The 19,797-nt window shown below is 41.5% G+C and overlaps 1 protein-coding gene across 1 annotated transcript in view; it reads right to left on the bottom strand.

Moving 5' to 3' along the window:
• The window catches only part of ADAMTS5 (ADAM metallopeptidase with thrombospondin type 1 motif 5), a 97,368-nt gene that overhangs the window by 27,951 nt on the left and 49,620 nt on the right, over positions 1-19,797 (bottom strand). The window contains exon 4 of the mRNA XM_015418054.1: positions 8,123-8,290. Within this exon, the coding sequence (XP_015273540.1) occupies positions 8,123-8,290 (168 nt within the window). The remainder of the gene's footprint in view (positions 1-8,122; positions 8,291-19,797) is intronic.

The raw sequence follows: 19,797 nt of genomic DNA on the forward strand, positions 1-19,797 counted from the left end.
AACTATAAGTAATTTATTTAAGCACTTCTTCAGCATTTGTGCATAATTCTCCTTTGTAGTAGGCAAGTATACAAAATATCCAGCAACCTAACATTCTTTATCAGGGAAGGAGTCAGCTCAAGAGCAGAGTTTCTTCCTCTGAAAACATCCTGTCCCACCTCCTGGACAAACACATTTAGAAACTTCCACCAAACTTCTTATTGCTTTTAAGGGCCAATGAATGCGTTAAAATAGTATTTTTGGTAGCTCAGCATGCAGCCCTCAGTATTTACTTACCACATTGTTTATTCTAACAATAAACAGAAAACAAAACAGCTACTTTTCAAGTTGGCATTTGCTGTGTATTGCTCTGTAACATACTGAGACAGATTTGGATCAAGAAGTGCTAATAGGGGCCTAACATAAGATGAGGACTGCTTAGAAGCAAATGGAAGTCTTAGAATAATTATTTACTGCTGCACTTTAGGAAAATGACAGCAATCACCTTCATATAGTTTACATTTCATACTCCTACAGCAGATACTGTGAGTTCCAAACTATATAGAACGCCTTTGGCCGCTGCCATTTTGGTCCCAACAGTGTCCCAGGAAAGCATTTCTTTCTTACTTTGACATTACCAGAGAACAATAATTCAAAAGATGTTTTAGATCTTAAACCTGCATAGTTCCTTAAAAGTGCATGTACTAAATGTCTGATTTGCGGGGGGGGGGGGGGAAACCCCCGAAAAAAGGGTTTTTTTTAACCCCCCCCCTTTTTTTTACCCCCTTTTTTTTTAAAACTCATATGATAACGTATATGACCTATAGTTAATGTCTCTAAAGTATCCAAGTTATTATTTCTACAGGTTTAGAGATTACCTAAATTAGATAGATCTTGTATCTGTTCATTAAAAAATATTGATGTCATTGGTGACAAACCCAGACTAAAACTACAAATATTGAATGTATAATAAGATTATCCCAAGTCAATTTCCTATTATTCTACCAAATCAGATCTTTCAATTTTAAATCATCTTTAATTTTTCCCCCAAATATTGATTTTCTTTATCACATCTGTACCATTCTATCATTTTCATTGCCACCCTAGGATATTTTCCTCACCAAATGAATTATTTAAATCCTTGTTCCCAGGCCTTAAAGATACTCATTTTTACTGGTAATATTATATTAATAAATAAGAACAGGATTCTGGGTAAAATATTCATTTTCTGCATTGCCATTCTACCAAACTATGAAAAAGACAGAGTATGCCAAAATAGTAAGTCCTTTTTGATTTCCTCAAATAGTTTTTGGTGATTCAACTACAGAATCCAGATCTTGTTTTAACAAAATTCCTAGATCTATAATTGGACACACTGTCTATAGAATGGAACAGATCTTAGCAATATCACTCTTTTCCATTAAAGACATGTTTAAGCCCAACCATTTGAGAGCCAGTTTGGTGTAGTGGTTAAGTGCACAGACTCTAATCTGGGAGAACTGGGTTTGATTCCCCACTCCTCCACTTGCAGCTGCTGGATGACCCTGGGCAATCCATAGTTCTGTCAGAGCTGTCTTTGAAAGAGCAGTTCTCTCAGAGCTCTCTGAGACCCACCTACCTCACAGGGTGTCTGTTGTGGGGAGGGGAAGGGAAAGGAGTTTGTAAGCCTCTCTGAGACTCCGAATGAAGCGTGGGGTATAAATCTAATCTCCTCCTCCTCCACCATTCTGGCTTCCCTAAATTAACCGTATAATTCGAAACAGCCCCAGATAAATGTATCAAATTCATACCTTCCACAATGGAATGTCTTGGTCTAGACATGTAAGTACTATGTCATCCACATATAAACAAATTTTAGAGATCAGATTCCCAAATCTAACACCAAAAATCTTTCCATTGTCCCTGATTGCAGTTGCTAGTGGTTCTAAGCCCAAAACAAACAAAAGGAGTGAAGGTTGACAGCACTGATGCATACCTCAAGAAAGGGGGATTTCTCTCATATATTACCATTAATGAGGACTTTCACCCATGAAGATTGATATATAAGTGCTATCCAATTTCCAAATTTTTGTCCTAGACCAAATCTTTCTATAACTTGAAGATAGTCATGCTCTAACGTTTCAAACACAGATACTGGACTCAGCAGAGGAATCGGAGACCCTGAACAATTTAGTGTCATCTGCAAATTTAGCCACTTAACTGCTTACTCCCAACTCCAAATCATTGTTACTCTTGTACCATTATTCTCCACAAACCCAACACTGTGTTCCTTATTTCATGACTTTGTGCTTTGATTTCTTTCTTGTACCTTCTTGTTATGAAAGTTTTTGCCTCCAGTTCATACATTTCAGTGCTTATAAAAATTTCTCTGTATAGTAGTATTTAACTGAACTTGCATATCTACCTTTTCCCTCTATTCTTCTTCTCTTGTATGTAATATTTTTAAGAATGTAAACTTAAAGGCTGGGAGTATGCTTTCTTTTCATTTTCTATATAGCATGCAGTTCCTGTGGGTGGTCTAGAAATTATGACGGGAACATAAATAATATTTTACATTTTATCTGTTACTGGTTCTGATCTTTGTTCACAGAGCAGAGCAAAGATATATTTGCAACATCATGAATACATATGTAGTAATATGTGCTATGAATCTGGACGCATTTTATTATTGTATAATCTAATTCCAAATATTTTAAGTGGCCTGTTCATATATAAATAGATAATTCCAGAAATATTGTGAATTGATACATGTAAGCAATACAAGGCTGAAATCTTATAGGCCAGTAAAGCTCCAATTCATCACCTCACTCTAAGGCACTGCATTCAGTTGTCATGAGGAACACAGCTGGATAAAACAGTGATGGTGGGCATCAAGCTCAGAATAAAGGGAAGTAGAAGGAGGGAGGCACGCAAGAACACAACAATAAGTTGTCTTCATCCCAAACTGGAGTTTAACTGTAGCTTGCTGTGATGGTTGAAAGAAGGCACTATCTTTGAAATAACAGTAGAAAGCAGGATCCTGCAGTGTAATATTTCTCACACAGAAAATATATAAGGTGCAAGGTAGCCCCAAAAAACAAAAGTTGTTCCAACTGAAGATATACCTTACCATTTTTGTATCTCTTGTTCACTGGGCAAATCTCCACAGCTCTTTTTGATCTCCTAGGGTCCTAGAGATCTCCCATCATTATACCTCCAGACTACAGACTGCAGAGATCAGTTCGCCTAGAGTAAATGTCTCCTTTGGAGGGTGGACTCTATGACACTATAACATGCTGAGGTCCCTCCCTCCCCTCCCCAACCCCCACCTTCCTCAAACTCCAACCCCAACATCTGCAGGAATTTCCCAACCCAGAGTTGACAACCCTAAGTACATCTGAATAAGGTGACAAGCAATTCTGTGCACCTTTCCCTATCTATCCACCTGCTAAGAGGAATAAATAGGGCTGCTAGGCCTCCCATTATGGCAGGAGGTAAGATAACGGTAAAGGTTCCCTTGCTTGAAAGCCAGTCGAATCCGACTCTAGGGGTGCGGTGCTCATCTCCGTTTCAAAGCCGAAGAGCCAGCGCTGTCCGAAGACGTTTCCATGGTCATGTGGCTGGCATGACTAAACACCAAGGCACACGAAACGCTGTTACCTTCCCACTGAAGTGGTACCTATTTATCTACTTGCAATTTCTTGCTTTCGAACTGCTAGGTTGGCAGGAGCTGGAACTAGAGACGGGAGCTCACTCCGTCATGCGGCTGAACTACTGACCTTCCACAGCATGCAGTTCAGTGTCTTAACCACTTGAGCCACCGCAGCTCCATATGGCAGGAGACCTCCTGCTAGAAACCCCCGCTGCTCACCTCTACTACACTATTGGCAGGAAGATGTTACATCACATGGGAAGGGGACCTGGATGCGATGACATTCCACTCTAGTAGTTGTCAGAAAATCTATGGTTTCATGTATGCAATTCCTAGAGCATCATGACATCACTTCTGGCTTTCCCCTAAAAGTAACATAATGGCATTGTGCTGATGGCACCCCCCAGGCCCACTGACTCCCACAGCAGATGAGATGAAACCTACCTTTGGGAGACAATAGGATTCAGATTAAGCTGGCCACACCACTGATCTTCCCCTTTGCCATACCACCACTTCTACCCATTTGTTCCCCCTTTCTGCTTTGCTTTTGAAATCAGAATACCACCAGGACAAAGGGGCCAAAGTAGACATTATATTTTTCATGAGTTTCAAACAGGGACTAGTAGCTATATTGCAGCTGTGAATCTCCAGTGGCAACTCCATTTAAAAAGTACTGCATAGGCCCAATTCTGATTAGTACCATTGTTCAGGGGGAGAAGGTACTCCCGCCTCTCTATCATATCATTTTCTAGACCCCCAAATGGCAGCTATGCATACACTTAAAGTTTGCATGTGTATCCCTCCAATGGGGCAAGTAAAGCCCCCTGGGTGCCATTTTGTGTCAGGAAAACTGCAGGGGGGAGGTGATTTTTTTGCACACCCCTGTTATGCTTTTCAGTATGACCTGTAAGCTGCCTTGAGTAACAGGGAAAAGTGGGATATAAATATTTGAATAAATACGTAGTTTGGACAGGTTGGTAACATTTAAGCAACTTCCTGTTTGTTAGGTTAGGCTGGGTTCTGACAGTGATTTTTCCACCTCCGTTATACTTGGCCTGTAATGCTGGTTGTCATATTTCACCAAAAAACCCAAAGTAGACTCCCCCCCCCCCGAGTGCTGGTATATTTTTGACGGGTCAACGTAGGGTGACCATCCAAGGCCAGGTCTACCAATATAGAATTTTTGCTCACAATGAAGGAACATATAGAAAATTCCTATGGGGGACAGGCCTTATGATTAAAACCCTTTTGCTCAGACTCAAAAGTCATCAGACATCTGAAATAGATACTCTCTGCAATCTGCCCCCACCTTTCTCACCCACTCGACTAAGATCCAACAACAGGAAGCTTAGCCGCATCCTGCCAGTATCTTTGGTTAAGAAATTTGCTCCAGTAAGCTATGGAAACTGTCTTTCGGTAAGGTTTTTGAGGAAGCAGGTGCATTAGATGATGAAACCTAACTGAAAATGCTTGCTAAAAGAGATAAGCCCCAGAGAAAGTGTGTGAAATAGGAAAGAATTTGCAAGAAACTTCTCTTTTGCTCTGTAAACTTTTAGTTTTCCTATTGCCTATGTTTAAATTGCTTAAAATGTTTATGACGTGTACTCTGCATAATTAGTGTGTATAAAACTCCTCGAGGTCCTTTGTCAGGTGTGCAGCCAGTTTTAGAGCTCTTGGCCTCGGCGCACCTTGACGTCAATAAACTTTATCTCTCCTCTTGCCTGCCTGGTAGTCTGGAGTTCTGTGGGCTCAAGCTTTTGTTTTACTCTGTCCTGCTTCAACAATACTGTGGAGCTTAGAGGGAACATTGACCATGTTGGGGGGGGGGGGGAATCATGTTTAGGCCCTTAGAAGTGCAAAGAATTAACAGCACTAATTTAACTTCACCATACCAGTGTAACTGGAAGTGACTCATTATAAGGAATTTAGGAATAATCCTATCTTCATCCAGTCTGTGTAACTCTAGGGCTTCGATCCTAAGGCTTACTTCCACTTGTACTGAGCTTTTTTCCACTGTGGTAGCAGTTCCCCTTCCCTCCCATTGCACAGTGTGTTTCTTTGACCCAGGGGTTTCTGCTTATGCAAGGCCAGTATCTTTTAATGAGCTACAAAGGCACAAAGCACACTTAAAGAAGATGCTTAGGATCCAAACCAAGGATAGAACTGTAACTAGTTTATGTTGGCACCATTCGATAGGCTCTTTTTGTAGCAGGTACTCATTTGCATATTAAGCGACACACCCCTAATGTAGCCAATCCTCCAAGAGCTTACAGTAGCTCCTGTAAGAAGAGCTCTGTAAGCTCTTGGAGGATTGGCTACATTAGGGGTGTGTGGCCTAATAGGCAAAGGAGCTCCTGCTACAAAAAGAGCCCACAGCAATATAGAAACAATATAGGAAAAAACACTAAAGATGAGTTATAGCTGCCTAACAAAATAGCAGAACATTCATTATCAATGCACAAGAATGGGACGAAACATCTGACTGCAGACAGTGCTGAAACCATCCCACACAACTGTGCTTTTTAGAAGTTCCGCATGCATAAAGTATGTTTTTCATCCATAAGTATTTAAGTTGCCATAACAACTGGATCCATTTGTTCAGTTAGGTCACCTTTATCTAAGCATTCTGGAATTTGAACTGATTGCTTAAGAACTGCAATTGCTTTCAGAACACCGTGAAGAATTTTAAGAGCATTTTGTTGTTCTTAAGGAGAATTTGGTAAAGAATATTGGAATACTAATGTTAGCTAAATAAATTAAGCTAACTATTCTTTGAATCAGAGGCCATCTGTCTGAGAGATGAAGAGTCTGCTAGTGAAATGTGTACTTAACCCTTGTATAGCCATGAACAAGTCATGCTACTCAACTACAAAGTATATCTAATTATAAACTAAAGAAAACAGTAGCATACTTCACATGGTTTCTATATGAAAAAGGATTATAAAGCACTCTGTTGTAAAATGCTGTGCTGTGCATAGTCATATTACTTCATAATCTATAGCCTCTACTATTACTACTATTTATTACTGCTTACTACCTACTGTTGTTATTACTACTACTATCTACTACTCACTGCTAATTACTATTACAGTACAGTATTTAGTACAGTGGGAGCCTCATCAAAGGCTACTAAATAAGCTCAACAGTCATGGGATAAAGGGACAAGTTTTCTTGTGGATAAAAACTGGCTAATTAATAGGAAACAGAGAGTGAGTATGAATGGGCTATTTTCACAGTGGAGGGTGGTAAGCAGTGGGGTATCACAGGGCTCAATACTGAGACTGATGCTTTTTAAGTAGTTCATTAATGATTTGCAGTTGGGAGTAAGCAGTGAAGTGGCTAAATTTGCGGATGACATGAAATTGTTCAGGGTGGTGAAAACCAGGGAGGATTGTGAGGCACTCCAATGGGATCTGCCGAGGATGGGTGAGTGGGTGTCAACATGGCAAATGGGGTTCAATGTGGCCAAGTGCAAACTGATGCACATTGGGGACAAAAATCCTAACTGAAAATACACATTGATGGGGTCTGAACTGGCAGAGACTGACCAAGAGAGAGATCTTGGAGTCGTAGTAGATTAACTCACTGAAAATGCCGAAACAGTGTGTGACTGCAATAAAACAGTCCAACCCTATGCTGGGGATTATTAGGAAGGGAACTGAAAACAAATCAGCCAGTATCATAATGTCCCTGTATAAATTGATGGTGTGACCTCATTTGGAATACTGTGGGCAATTCTGGTCACCACACCTCAGAAAGGAAATTATCGCATTGGAAAAATTGCAGAAAAGGGCAACTAGAATGATAAAAGGTTAAAGCGCTTGGGGCTCTTTAGTTTGGAGAAATGATGGCTGAGGGGTGACATGATTGAGGTTTATAAGATTATGCATGGGATAGAGCAGGTCGAGAAAGAAGTACTTTTCTCCCTTTTTCACAATACAAGAATTTGTGAGCACTCAATGAAATTGCTGAGCAGTTGGGCTAGAATGGATAAAAGGAAGTACTTCTTCCCCCAAAGAGTGATTAACACATAGAATTCACAGCCACAGGAGGTGGTGGTGGCTACAAGAATGGACAGCTTCAAGAGGGGATTGGATAAACATATGGAGCAGAGGTCCATCAGTGGTCATTAGCCAGAAAGTATAGATAGGAACTCTTGGTCTGGGGCAAGTGATGCTCTGTATTCTTGGTGTTTGGGGAGGGGGGGCAACAGTGGGAGGGCCTCTAGTGTCCTGGCCCAACTGGTGGACCTCCTGATGGCACCTGGTAGTTTTGGCCACTGTGTGACAGAGTGTTGGACTGGATGGGCCATTGGCCTGATCCAACATTGGCTTCTCTTATGTTCAAAGAAGGGTCTGTAGTCATTAAGCAGTACCAAAAAAGAGTGAATGAAGTGTTAAAGTAACTACAATGAACACAATAAACATATTAGAGTTCTATTTTAAAATAATGTAAAAGTCCAAGAGGTAGACAAATTTCAGCATGCTATCCAGTGCAAAGATTCATACATACCATGGCCATCATCCAGAAATTCTGTTATTGTTGCTGATGTGCATTTAGACCATGGTTTGGAAGCATCAATGCTTGTTAAGATGGAAGACATAAGTCGCTTATCTTCCATGGAACCAAAATTCTCCTCACAGAATTTGGAGTCGTCATGGGAAAGTCCAAGAAGGTGTCCTATAATGAGGAATATGTACATTTAAAGAAAAATCAATGAAATGTTTTGGAGTTAAAAAGTCATTATGCTAAAAAAGCTGGCATCAACATTTTTGATATTTGCAGTAAGCACTGATATACATGTTTTATTACATTACTCTGAAACAGTGTTGGAAGAATCCTGAACACCACCAGACTCAACCTCCTCTGTATTACACACTGTGTAACAGGACCTATAAATCAGTGCTCCCATAGATTATCCTGTATGAGTCTAAATTGTTAAAAGTGGATAATAAGAGCAAATAAGATGGCTGGATCAGAGGTGCTTGGTTATTATGCATATCAGAAGGCTAAAGAAAGTAAGCAAAGCAATATGTTGTAGGGCAAACAATGCCCTTTCCCCAAGCCAGTAGCTAACCAGACCTGGGAACAAGTCCTTCCTGGCCCCAGTGCCATCACAAATTAATAAATTAGGATAGGAAATCTGTTCGTAGATTGTAACATACATGCAACAAGAGATTGTAACAATCAGACATGGACATACATTGTTGCATATACAGGATACCAAGTAGGTTTTGCCAAACATCGTCAAGAACACCACCACAATTTTGGTCTTGGTACAATGTTCCCAGTTCAATTTTAGATACTGATGAGTGTATCCTCATCCTCATCCATTCCCTATTCCTAGCAAGGGTGGTCTCTAAGTATATTGTCTCCCACAAAAAGGTGAATCTCCACAAATGTTCTCCTGTTTGTCATGCCTACTGCATTCTCTTGTTATTAATGGGCATTCATAGCATTCTTTCTTCTGAAACACAACTTTTGCAACAACTAAAACAATCAGCCATCCAAAGTGGTACTATTTTGTGTTTAGGGATGGAAAGTTTTAGACAGAAGAAATACTAATACTGAAAGCAATATATATTAGCAAGATTATCATATGAATAGTTTATTAAACTTTTTGAGCTCCGAACCTATTTTCTAAATATAATGTACATTTAGCCCCCACACTATGGCTGTGATCAGATGAGCTGTTTGATCTAATGTTGTTGTTTCTCCCCTCCATATTAAAAATGCTCGTTCACACAGTGACATCTGTATCCCATTCCTCAGTTGTTGGTGCCCTGTTCTCACCCCCAGCTTTCCTGACATGGGAGAAAGTCTGATCTTTACAGATTGAACTGGTCTCCCCACGCATTTCATGATGTCTGATCTCTTTCTTGCGAACTCAAGCCATTTGGTAAGTCAGATCACACACTTCTGTCTGCATACCATTTTTAAAAATTCAGTTAGCGATGTGTGCATAAGCAGATCTTTGCCTCAGGGTTTTGAATCACTGCTTGTGTGTTTCTGCACCCAAACGTTCTGTCAGGATTGGGAGCTCCCCAGAGGAGTTGTTTTTAGCAACAAATCCCCCTCCCAAACCCTCTCTCATGTTTCTTGGGGTTGGAAAGCTGTGGAAATAGTCCCTAGTTAGGCTCCCATGTAGGTAGGGAGCCTGGGGAGGCTGGCATCCCTAATGCAGGAAGACTTGGGTAAAGCTGGAAAATTTTTAAAAATCTAGGCTTCGGAGTTGCTGTTTGAGAACATCCCACGACTGACACAAGAGTACATGTACTGAAGTCAATGGGGATACTCTCATGTAAATCTGCATGATGCTTACACTCCCCCCCCATGTATTCCAAGGAAGAGAGGCGAAGCAAAAGGAAGCTGAGGGGGACCACAGTACTTGGTAGAGGGACTGTGGAGCTGTCAAAATGGAGTGGTGCTTCGAATGAACACTTCTGCACATACGTAAAAGAGAATTTTAAAAAAGGATGCTGTCTGCCTGCCCACTCCATGGTTACCACGTAGCAATAATCTGAATGTTTATTAATGGAGTGAGTGCACGGTGAGGTGGATTAAGGATGGCATGTTTTGAGAAACCACTCTGGAACAAATAACACCGGATAAAATAGATTGGGAGCTCCCCAGAGGAGTTGTTTTTAGCAACAAATCCCCCTCCCAAACCCTCTCTCATGTTTCTTGGGGTTGGAAAGCTGTGGAAATAGTCCCTAGTTAGGCTCCCATGTAGGTAGGGAGCCTGGGGAGGCTGGCATCCCTAATGCAGGAAGACTTGGGTAAAGCTGGAAAATTTTTAAAAATCTAGGCTTCGGAGTTGCTGTTTGAGAACATCCCACGACTGACACAAGAGTACATGTACTGAAGTCAATGGGGATACTCTCATGTAAATCTGCATGATGCTTACACTCCCCCCCCATGTATTCCAAGGAAGAGAGGCGAAGCAAAAGGAAGCTGAGGGGGACCACAGTACTTGGTAGAGGGACTGTGGAGCTGTCAAAATGGAGTGGTGCTTCGAATGAACACTTCTGCACATACGTAAAAGAGAATTTTAAAAAAGGATGCTGTCTGCCTGCCCACTCCATGGTTACCACGTAGCAATAATCTGAATGTTTATTAATGGAGTGAGTGCACGGTGAGGTGGATTAAGGATGGCATGTTTTGAGAAACCACTCTGGAACAAATAACACCGGATAAAATAGAGACATGACCTGTCGTCTGACTGCAGCCAAAGCTCCACACGCTCACATGAAGACACCCTTGCACATCATACACATGTGGCTGACTGCTGCATTCTATGACCGTAGCTGTTAACTGTCCGTAGCATTAATTGAACAGAAACATTAGATAAGAAATAGAAAAGTACACCTCTACCCCTTCATAAATGTCCTCATGGGGAAAGTCATTAAACAAAGTAGTGTATAGTTGCTTCTGACTTATGGCAAACCTATGAAATAAAGACCTTCCAAATGTCCAATCATGGACAGCCTTGCTCAGGTTTTGCAAAGGTTGTGGCTTCCTTTATTGAATAGTAGCTCTGTTCAAATCAGGGTGAAATAAAAAGGCAAGTGGGGTGAGAAGTCAGCTCCACATATCCAGCATGAATCAATGAGGAACTTGTGCTAGGGCTCATTAGAGTCACCCGTGTCTTGTCTGGTAGCTGAAAGAAGGCCCCACCTGCCTCATGACCTCTCTTTCTAGGTGTTATATGTCACCAAAAGAATGTATTTTGATGACCACTGATTTCATCAGATTTGAGAGTGTAGCGCTCATGTGCTTTCAGGGCTATTAAAACCAAAAGGACTTACACCAGAGGGCCCCAATGTTGGTGCCCACCTAAACCCTTCCTGTCATCTATCAAGAGGGCAGGGCCAGGTAGACCAAGTAGGGCTTGTGCCCAGCAGGGCTTCTGATTGGCCACAGTGGCAGTCATTTTATAGTTGTGCCCATGACCCTGTGTCAAAATTCCAAAGGTGCCTGCAGGCTCAAAAAGGTTGGTGACTTCTGACTTAGGCATATAAAACCATGGCACAGAATGACAGCAGTTCAAACACAGAGGGATCTCTGTAATCTTCTGCCTCTGTTGCTGCCAAAAACTTCAAAAGGCCATCCTGAAACAAAAGATGTCTTCAGAAAATATAAAGATAATGCTGACTTCGCCTGTCTTAAGTCTGATATTATCAGAGGGTGTGCATGAAACTCTTGGCACCAGGATGTACTTGGAGATTTAAAGCAGCTCTGGGCAGATGGCACTCAACACCTTACTGAATTCTGATGTAACTGAGCTCATATCACGCCCATTTGCAAGTTCATTCTGATAAGTCTGATGATATCTTACAACAGTGTTGGTACAGAACATCCATACAATAATTTCACTGTAGTTCAAACCAGGGAATGCAGATAGAAATACTGATAGCAGAGTTTCTTCTTTTATAGGGTTGCCAGCTTCCAGGTGGAGCCTGAAGATCTCTCAGAATTACAGCTGATCTCCAGACTACATAGATCAGTTCCCCTACAAAAAAGGGCTGCTTTGGAGGTTGGATTCTATGGCATATTGGCCTGCTGGGGTCCTTTCCCTCCCCAAACTCCAACCATCTCCAAATCTCTAGGAACTTCCCAGCTCAGGGTTGGTAACCCTACATGTGAATGGGTATCACATTCATAGATAGGACCACCCCATATATATCTATAATATGCCCAGATCATATACACTGAAACCGGTGACCGGCAAAAAAGCCCACAGGAAAAAAACCCACATGGAAAAAAGCCCACGTGGAAAAATACCATGTAAAGCGCCTCACTTGCCACAAACTAACACTGGCTAATGCACAGGCAGGTCACCTAATAAAATAGCAAAATTATTATTTAATTATACTAGATAAAATCACAACACAAATTGTGGCACGTGAATACAGGTAATATCTGTTCACTCTCATAAATGGAGATGAATGGTTATCCACAATTATAAATATCTATGGCGCTTTACATGGTATTTTTCCACGTGGGCTTTTTTCCGTGTGGGCTTTTATGTATATGGGCTTTTTTCCGTGTGGGCTTTTTTCCATGTGGGCATTTTTTCTGTGAGCATTTAGGACGGTGGGTTTTTTTCTGTGGGCTTTTTTCCTGTGGGCTTTTTTCCCTAGAACCACTGAAACCATGCACTGAGTAACTTAAGGCCAAACCAGATGTGACAGTGACCATGGGGCTGTCCTGTGGATGCTGACACCATTTTAAAGAGAGTTAAAAAATACCACAAGGGCCTCATCCTGATCAGGCCTGCAGCATAGGGTTGCCAGGTCTTACCTGGCTGCTGGTGGGGGTTTTCCTCTCCTGGTCCGGGACTTCTTTAGCACACATACTTCACATGTATGTCGAGATGACATCACCCAGAAGTGACATCATCACACAGGGCGCATTGTGGGCGGGGCCTCTATCATTTGAGGAAAAACCATAGAGCTTTTCCTCAAACAATACAGCGTCCTCCTGCAACATGCCTTGTGCGATGACGTCACCTCTAGGTGTCATTGCGCTGGGCACGTTGGCGCAAACATGGCACTTTGGGGGTGGGGTTCCCCCTGTCAGCTGGATCCAAGATGGCAGATCAGGGGCCCTGAAAGCAGGCAACCCCCTGCCCCCAGTGGGGGAATGGCAAGCTTACTGCAGCAGCATAGTGAGCTGCTCATTCCCCCAAACACACCTTGTCAAGTGTCAAAATAGCTGTAACCTCCCTCTCCCTGCAGCTGTTTCAGCACTTGACAAGGTGCACAGGGGATGAACAAGAGTGCTTCAGTCCACCATGCTGCAGGCAGAGTCAAGATTAGGCTCTCATAGCATTTTTAAATTTCCTTAAAATGGCAGCAGCATCGGGTGCCCCCAAGAAAAAGCAGGGAGGGGGGAAGCTACCCACCCCTTGAAAATGGCAAATAAGATTTAAAAGCATCAGAGGGGGCAGAAAGTGGCGGCATTTGAGCTGAAGGCTGATTTCAATCAGTACAATGCCAGACTGTTATGGCAGCAAAATGAATAAACTTCTAAAGACTTAAGTGAACTTTTATAAAAACATAAACAATGTCATATCAGGCTGAAAAGATGGTGGCAAAAGCGAAGCTTCAACAAGGAACTGCCAGCTCAACACGTCCAGTTTCCAAACTGGAAGTGAACTTTGACTTTGCAGGCATGCTGGATACTGCACTGAGACCTCTGGTGGCACAGATGACCTTGGAGTCTACAAAAACAGCTAAAAGAATCCAATAAAAGAACACAGGAAGTTGAAAGCAAGACTAAAGCAATTGACCAAAGACTGGAAGTTGTGGAAAAAGAAAGATCTTCAGATAAAACTCAACTTTTGCAGCTACAAATGGAAAAATCTTCATACGTGTTGAGATTTCAAGGTGTGCCAAAAGACAAATCCGAGAATCTGAAAGAAATCCTTAGTGAAGCGCTTCCAGTGACAGGCATCAAGGCGGAAGTAGTATCAGACATATTCAGAATTTATTAAGAAAAATAACCTGCCTGGTGAAATATGTCAGATTCTCTAAGAGATCTATAAGAGATGCAATATTGAAAGCAACATCTGGGACTACTCTGAAAATTAAAGAAGAGGACATTAGAATATTGAAGGACATTCCATTTGAGATAAGGAAAAAGAGAAAACAATACAAGAATTTAAACACCTATTTACATGTAAATTCGACTACCTATCGATGGATACTACCTGAAGTCTTGATGTTCATCTACAAAGGCAAAAAAGAAAAGATTGACTCTTTTACCAAAGCAAAGCAGTTTTTGGAGAGACATCAAGAACCCAAAAAAGATACAAAGAACACGGAGGAGGAAGAAGAAGGAGAACTGGACATTCAGCATGGCTTGGAAAACCATGAAACATCCATAGATGGCAGTTCAGAAGCAGAATCTGAATCAGAATCGGAAGCAGCAGAACCCAAACCACCTCGGGACGATAAAGACAAGGAGAGAGGAAAGAAAGGCAGAAAATAGCTTAAACTTTAGAAGAAATGTTTATATTACATTACATAATCTTGCATTGTCAATAATTTTAATTTTTTGCATATTGAAACAGTAGAATGGAATTTTTATTCTTAACTTGAATAAGATAAAAGCTTTGACTTAAGATAATAACTACAATCATATATGTTCGGTTTATAGCTGTAATTTTAGTTAGTGTGTAGCTTTTGTAAGAGTTATGTAGAAAATAAAAATAGAAAATAATTTTTAAAAATGGCGGCAGCATCCACAGGTTGGACCCACAGATGTCACCACATCTAGTTTGGCCCTTACCTAAGACTGTGGAAAGGAGGTTGGAATAATCTGATCATTGCTGCAATGCAATTCAACTTTTCATTTCATTTAGCACAAACATTAACAACAATTTTTTTTAAAAAAAATGAACAATCTTAAAAAACTTAACATTGATGGTCTCTAATGCCTCAAGTTGGTGATCACCGTTGTAGAATGGAAATAAAGGTTTGTGTCTGAGAACTTCTGTAATTAGCAGACTTGGTTGCTGAGCAGCTGTAGCTTTCATGTAACTTAACAACCATTTTTAATGGGCCTTCAGTATCATTCAGTTCTGGAGAAGCATCTGCTTTGTATGCAGAATATCCAAGATCCAATCCGTGGCTTTTCCATTTAAAAGTATCAAGTAGTACGTGATGTGAAAGACTGCTACCTAACACCCTGGAGAGCCGCTGCCATTTTGAGTAGGCAATACTGACCTTGACGGATCAATAGTCTGATTCAATGTAAATCAGCTCCACATGCTCTTTCATGTGTTCCACCATGAATATTAGCTATGCCCCCTAAGCAAGATGGGCTGGCTGCTATAATGGTATAAGGTGTCTCACCAAAGTGAGATGTGCTTTGGCTCTTCCGGGAAGCTAACGTGTACATTGGGTATTTGAGGGGCTGTAGACAGGGGTCTGTGATGTCATCATGGTGTTCCTAACATTGCCAAGGATATTTATTCATTTGTTTATTAGATTAAGGTGCTGAGCTGCAGACTGGAAGGTCAATAATTCGGTAGTTCGAGACCCTAGTGCCACATGATGGAGTGAGCTCCCATCTCTGGCCCCAGCTCCTGTCAACCTAGCAATTCGAAAGCAAGAAATTGCAAGTAGATAAATAGGTACCGCTTTGGTGGGAAGGTAACAGTGTTCCATGCACCTCAGCGTTTAGTCATGCTGGCCACATGACCATGGAAACATCTTCAGACAATGCTGGCTCTTCAGCTTGGAAACGGAGATGAGCACCACCCCCTAGACTAGCTGTTTGGTGTAGGGGTTAAGTGCACGGACTCTAATCTGGGAGAACCCCACTCCTCCACTTGTACCTGGCTGGATGAGCTTGGGCAAGCCGTAATTCTATAAGAGTTGTTCTTAAAAAAGAGCAGTTTCTGTCAAGAGCTCTCTCAGCCCCACCTACCTCACAGGGTGTCTGTTGTGGGGAAGGGAAGATAAAGGAGCTTGTAAGCCGCTCTGAGACACCTTTCAGTAGTGACGGGCAGGGTATAAATCCAATCTCGTCTTCTTATTATTCTTTCAAGCAAGGGAAACATTTACCTTTACCCCTGTAAACAGGGCTCAGGGCAGTGTACAACAATAGATAAAACAACCATATTCATACCAACTTGAAGTGAAAACATTAAAATTACAATAAATGTACAGTAATCAACAAGTAGACGACAGTTTGAAACTTCTAATGGCGCCACCACATCGCAGAGGGGAGGCAAGGGGTAAGAGTGCCATCCAGATGGATGCCGTTGCTGTCCTCAACCAAGCACCTGGTGGAACATCTCTGCCTTATAGGCCCTCTGGAACTGCATTAAGTCCCACAGGGCATGAAATGTTACTCAGCAGAGAGTCCCACCAGGTTGGGACCAGGGCACTAAAAACCCCACCCAGATTCTTTACAGCTGATGCTGGTGTCAAGGGCACACCATCAAGAGCCAGGAGTCAACACTTCAAATCTGACTCTTCCCTACCCCGCCACAGAACCTCCGTTTTAGCAGGATTCAATCTCAGCCGGCTCTGCTTCAACCATACCACTACAACCTCTAGCCCCATAGCCACCCTCCTGTCAACAGATATAGCTGGATGTCATCAGCTGATCATATCCCAGCCTGAAACTCTGCACCAGTTGGACAAGGGGTTGCAGATAGATGTGAAATAAGATTGCGGAGAGGATTGCCCTCTGAGGAACCCCACATACTAAGGGGTGCCTAGTTGACACCCTCTCACCCAGCACCACCCTCTGTCCCCAACCTTGGCGAAATGAGGTAAGCTACTTCAAGATTACCCCTTGAACTCCTATATTGATGAGGCAGTGGGTCAAAAGGTTATGACCATGTCAAATGTTGCTGTAACATCCAGCAGTAATGACATTGCTGATTCATCTTGATCCAGCTACCTGCAGAGATTGTCTGTGAGGGTGACCTATGCCATCTCTGTCCCATAGCTGGGGCAGAAATCCAACTGGAATTGTCTTCCAGGAAATTCTGGAGCTGCTCTGCCACCATTCTCAATTACCTTACCCCAAAACAAAAGATTGAGAATGGACAGTAATTGGATAGATCCATGGGGTCCAAAATTGGCTTCTTGAAGAGTGGTACAACCACAACCTCTTTTAATCCCTCCAGATAGACCCCTGAATCTAGGGACAGATTGATAATGCCTACCAGAGGGCCATGTATTCCCTCACTGCTGGCTTTCACCAGCCATGAGGGACACGGGCCAATAATGAAACATTGGAATGTTGTTAGCAACATACCAGTGCTGTGAAAATAGACCATGTACAAGAAAGAAGACCCGCGAAACTCGCGGGGGGGGGGCAGGGGAGCGCCAAACTCGGCAGCCGGAGGGACCAGCAGGAGCAGGGAAGTTCCCTGCACATGCGCAGGGGACGCTCTGTCACTTTTGGGGGGATTTAACTATCCCCCCAATATTTTTTTCAGGTTTTAAGATTTTTGTGCACACCTGGGGAACGTCCCAAGTGTGCACAAAAATCTCCCTTCCCCTCAGGTGCCCCCGATGCGCGGATTTAGGTATCCGCACACCAGAGGGCATCTTTGGAATTAGATATATAGATAGGATATAGGAAAACCAAGAGTGTAAGAGATTATTTTATTAAAACAGATGTTTCCCCACAAAGCTATCCAATTTCAGCTACACCTGGAAAGTATCGTTGTGGCAGGTGTTCTGTATATCTGTTAGTTTGGGAAACTGATAGGGTGGACTTTCCAGAATTAAAGGTACATATACAATTAAAACAATTCACCAACTGTGCAACAAAAAACCCTGTGTATCTTTTAAAATGTCCATGTCCCAGATATTATGTAGGAGTCTTCACAAGAGCAATTAGAACACGTATTGTGGAACAAAGGTCTCGCATCTGTCAACAAAATGTGGATTGTCCCTTGGTTTCCCACTTCCGCGAGCATCAACATGATTGCAACAGCTTTACTTTTGTTGTATTGGAAGTCTTTAAAAATGACACTTTTAACATTTGTTGTTGTTGTTCAGTTGCTCGGTTGAGTCCGACTCTTCGCGACCCCATGGACCAGATCCCGCCAGGCCCTCATGTCTTCCGCCGTCCTCTGAAGTTTGCTCAATTTCATGTTCGTTGCATCGATGACACTGTCTAACCATCTCATCCTTTGCCGTCCCCGTCTTCTTTGACCTTCAATCTTTCCCAGCATTTAACTTTTAACATAATTTAACTTTATTTATAATTTAACCCAGCATTTAACTTTTAACATAATGGATACTAAAAAAACTGCTACTTAGACGTGAAGCATATTGGATACATATGCTGCATACCATTAGTCCCTATGGTCTAAATAATGAAATAGATTTCTCTTGCTTTTTGTAATTAGCAGGTGTCACTTTAAAATAAGCCTCTATAAAATCAGTGAGGTTACTGTGCATTTTAAGGCATTCTAGTATGGAGAAGCAGTGGCTATGTTTGACTAGTGCCCAATGAGATCATTTCAATGACTACTTGAAATTGTACAACATGCTTGGTGAGTGTATAAATTATTATAGATCATTATAAATTATTGTAATATGATGTACTGTATTTTTATGAGGTTATTTCCATACATTAATGTTTTAATATTGTTACAAATTTGTAAAATTGATTTTTCTACATCGTGAAAAGAAATAAGGACAACAAGATTGTGGTATATAATATTTTATCATTGGTTTCTCAGGGTCCAATTCACATTAGCTTTATACATTGTTTAGGATATATGTTATAGAATATAAATTATGCTGTATTCTACTTTGTAGTCAAAAATACTTACTTCTGATGAAGTGACATTCACAAAATGAAGAGAAGAATCCGGAGCCTTCGTTATTTGGCTACCTGTTGCACTGTTTGCATTTATATATTGTTGTACTTGTTATATTTGTATTTTCATCTATTTCACATAAACTTTTGCATATTCTATGAGATATAGCATTTCCCTGGCTTTTTTTCTATATGCTGTTTTAAGATGAAAATGCACACATTGCCCCTTTCAGACAAAAATGCAATTGTGTTTTTTGGGAGGATCACGTTTATTTAATTTATTTATTTGATTTATATCCCTGTGAGTGGGCTCAGGGAGGTTTACAAGGTGACACAGAATATTGTGACAGTGAAACAACACATAAAATTCAACAATTAAATTTTAAAATTTGAGATTTCAAAGTTTCATATAAAAAACAGAATAAAAGTTGCCTCAGTAGTGACACTCGGATGTAAACCTTCTGGGTGGTGTTATCAAGCCACTAACCACTAGACTTGAGCTGTCAGCAGGGGAAGCCACGAATGGAAATTTGGATGCCTGCTGCCTCAAAGCCTGGCAGAACAGCTCCATTTTGCAGGCCCTGCGGAATTGTAACAGATCCCACAGAGCTCTGATCTCAGATGGGAGCTTGTTCCACCAGGCCTGGGCCAGGGCTTAGTTGAGGCTAGCCAGACATCCTTTGGGCCAGGGACAACCAGAAAATTTTGATCAGTTGAGTGTCTATGTTTTCCTCATATGTGTGGTAAAACCTAATGACGGAAAAACGCTTATGTGTACAGTGTACACTTGATTTTTATTTGTATGTGCAATGAGTAATTCTTATATTCAATCTGTGTATAACTCAATGTGAAATTTAAACCCCACATTTACCCAGGTAATGGTC

Source organism: Gekko japonicus, unplaced genomic scaffold (genome assembly GCF_001447785.1).
Source record: "Gekko japonicus isolate JY-2015 unplaced genomic scaffold, Gekko_japonicus_V1.1 scaffold1320, whole genome shotgun sequence".
Taxonomy (NCBI): Eukaryota; Metazoa; Chordata; class Lepidosauria; order Squamata; family Gekkonidae; genus Gekko; species Gekko japonicus.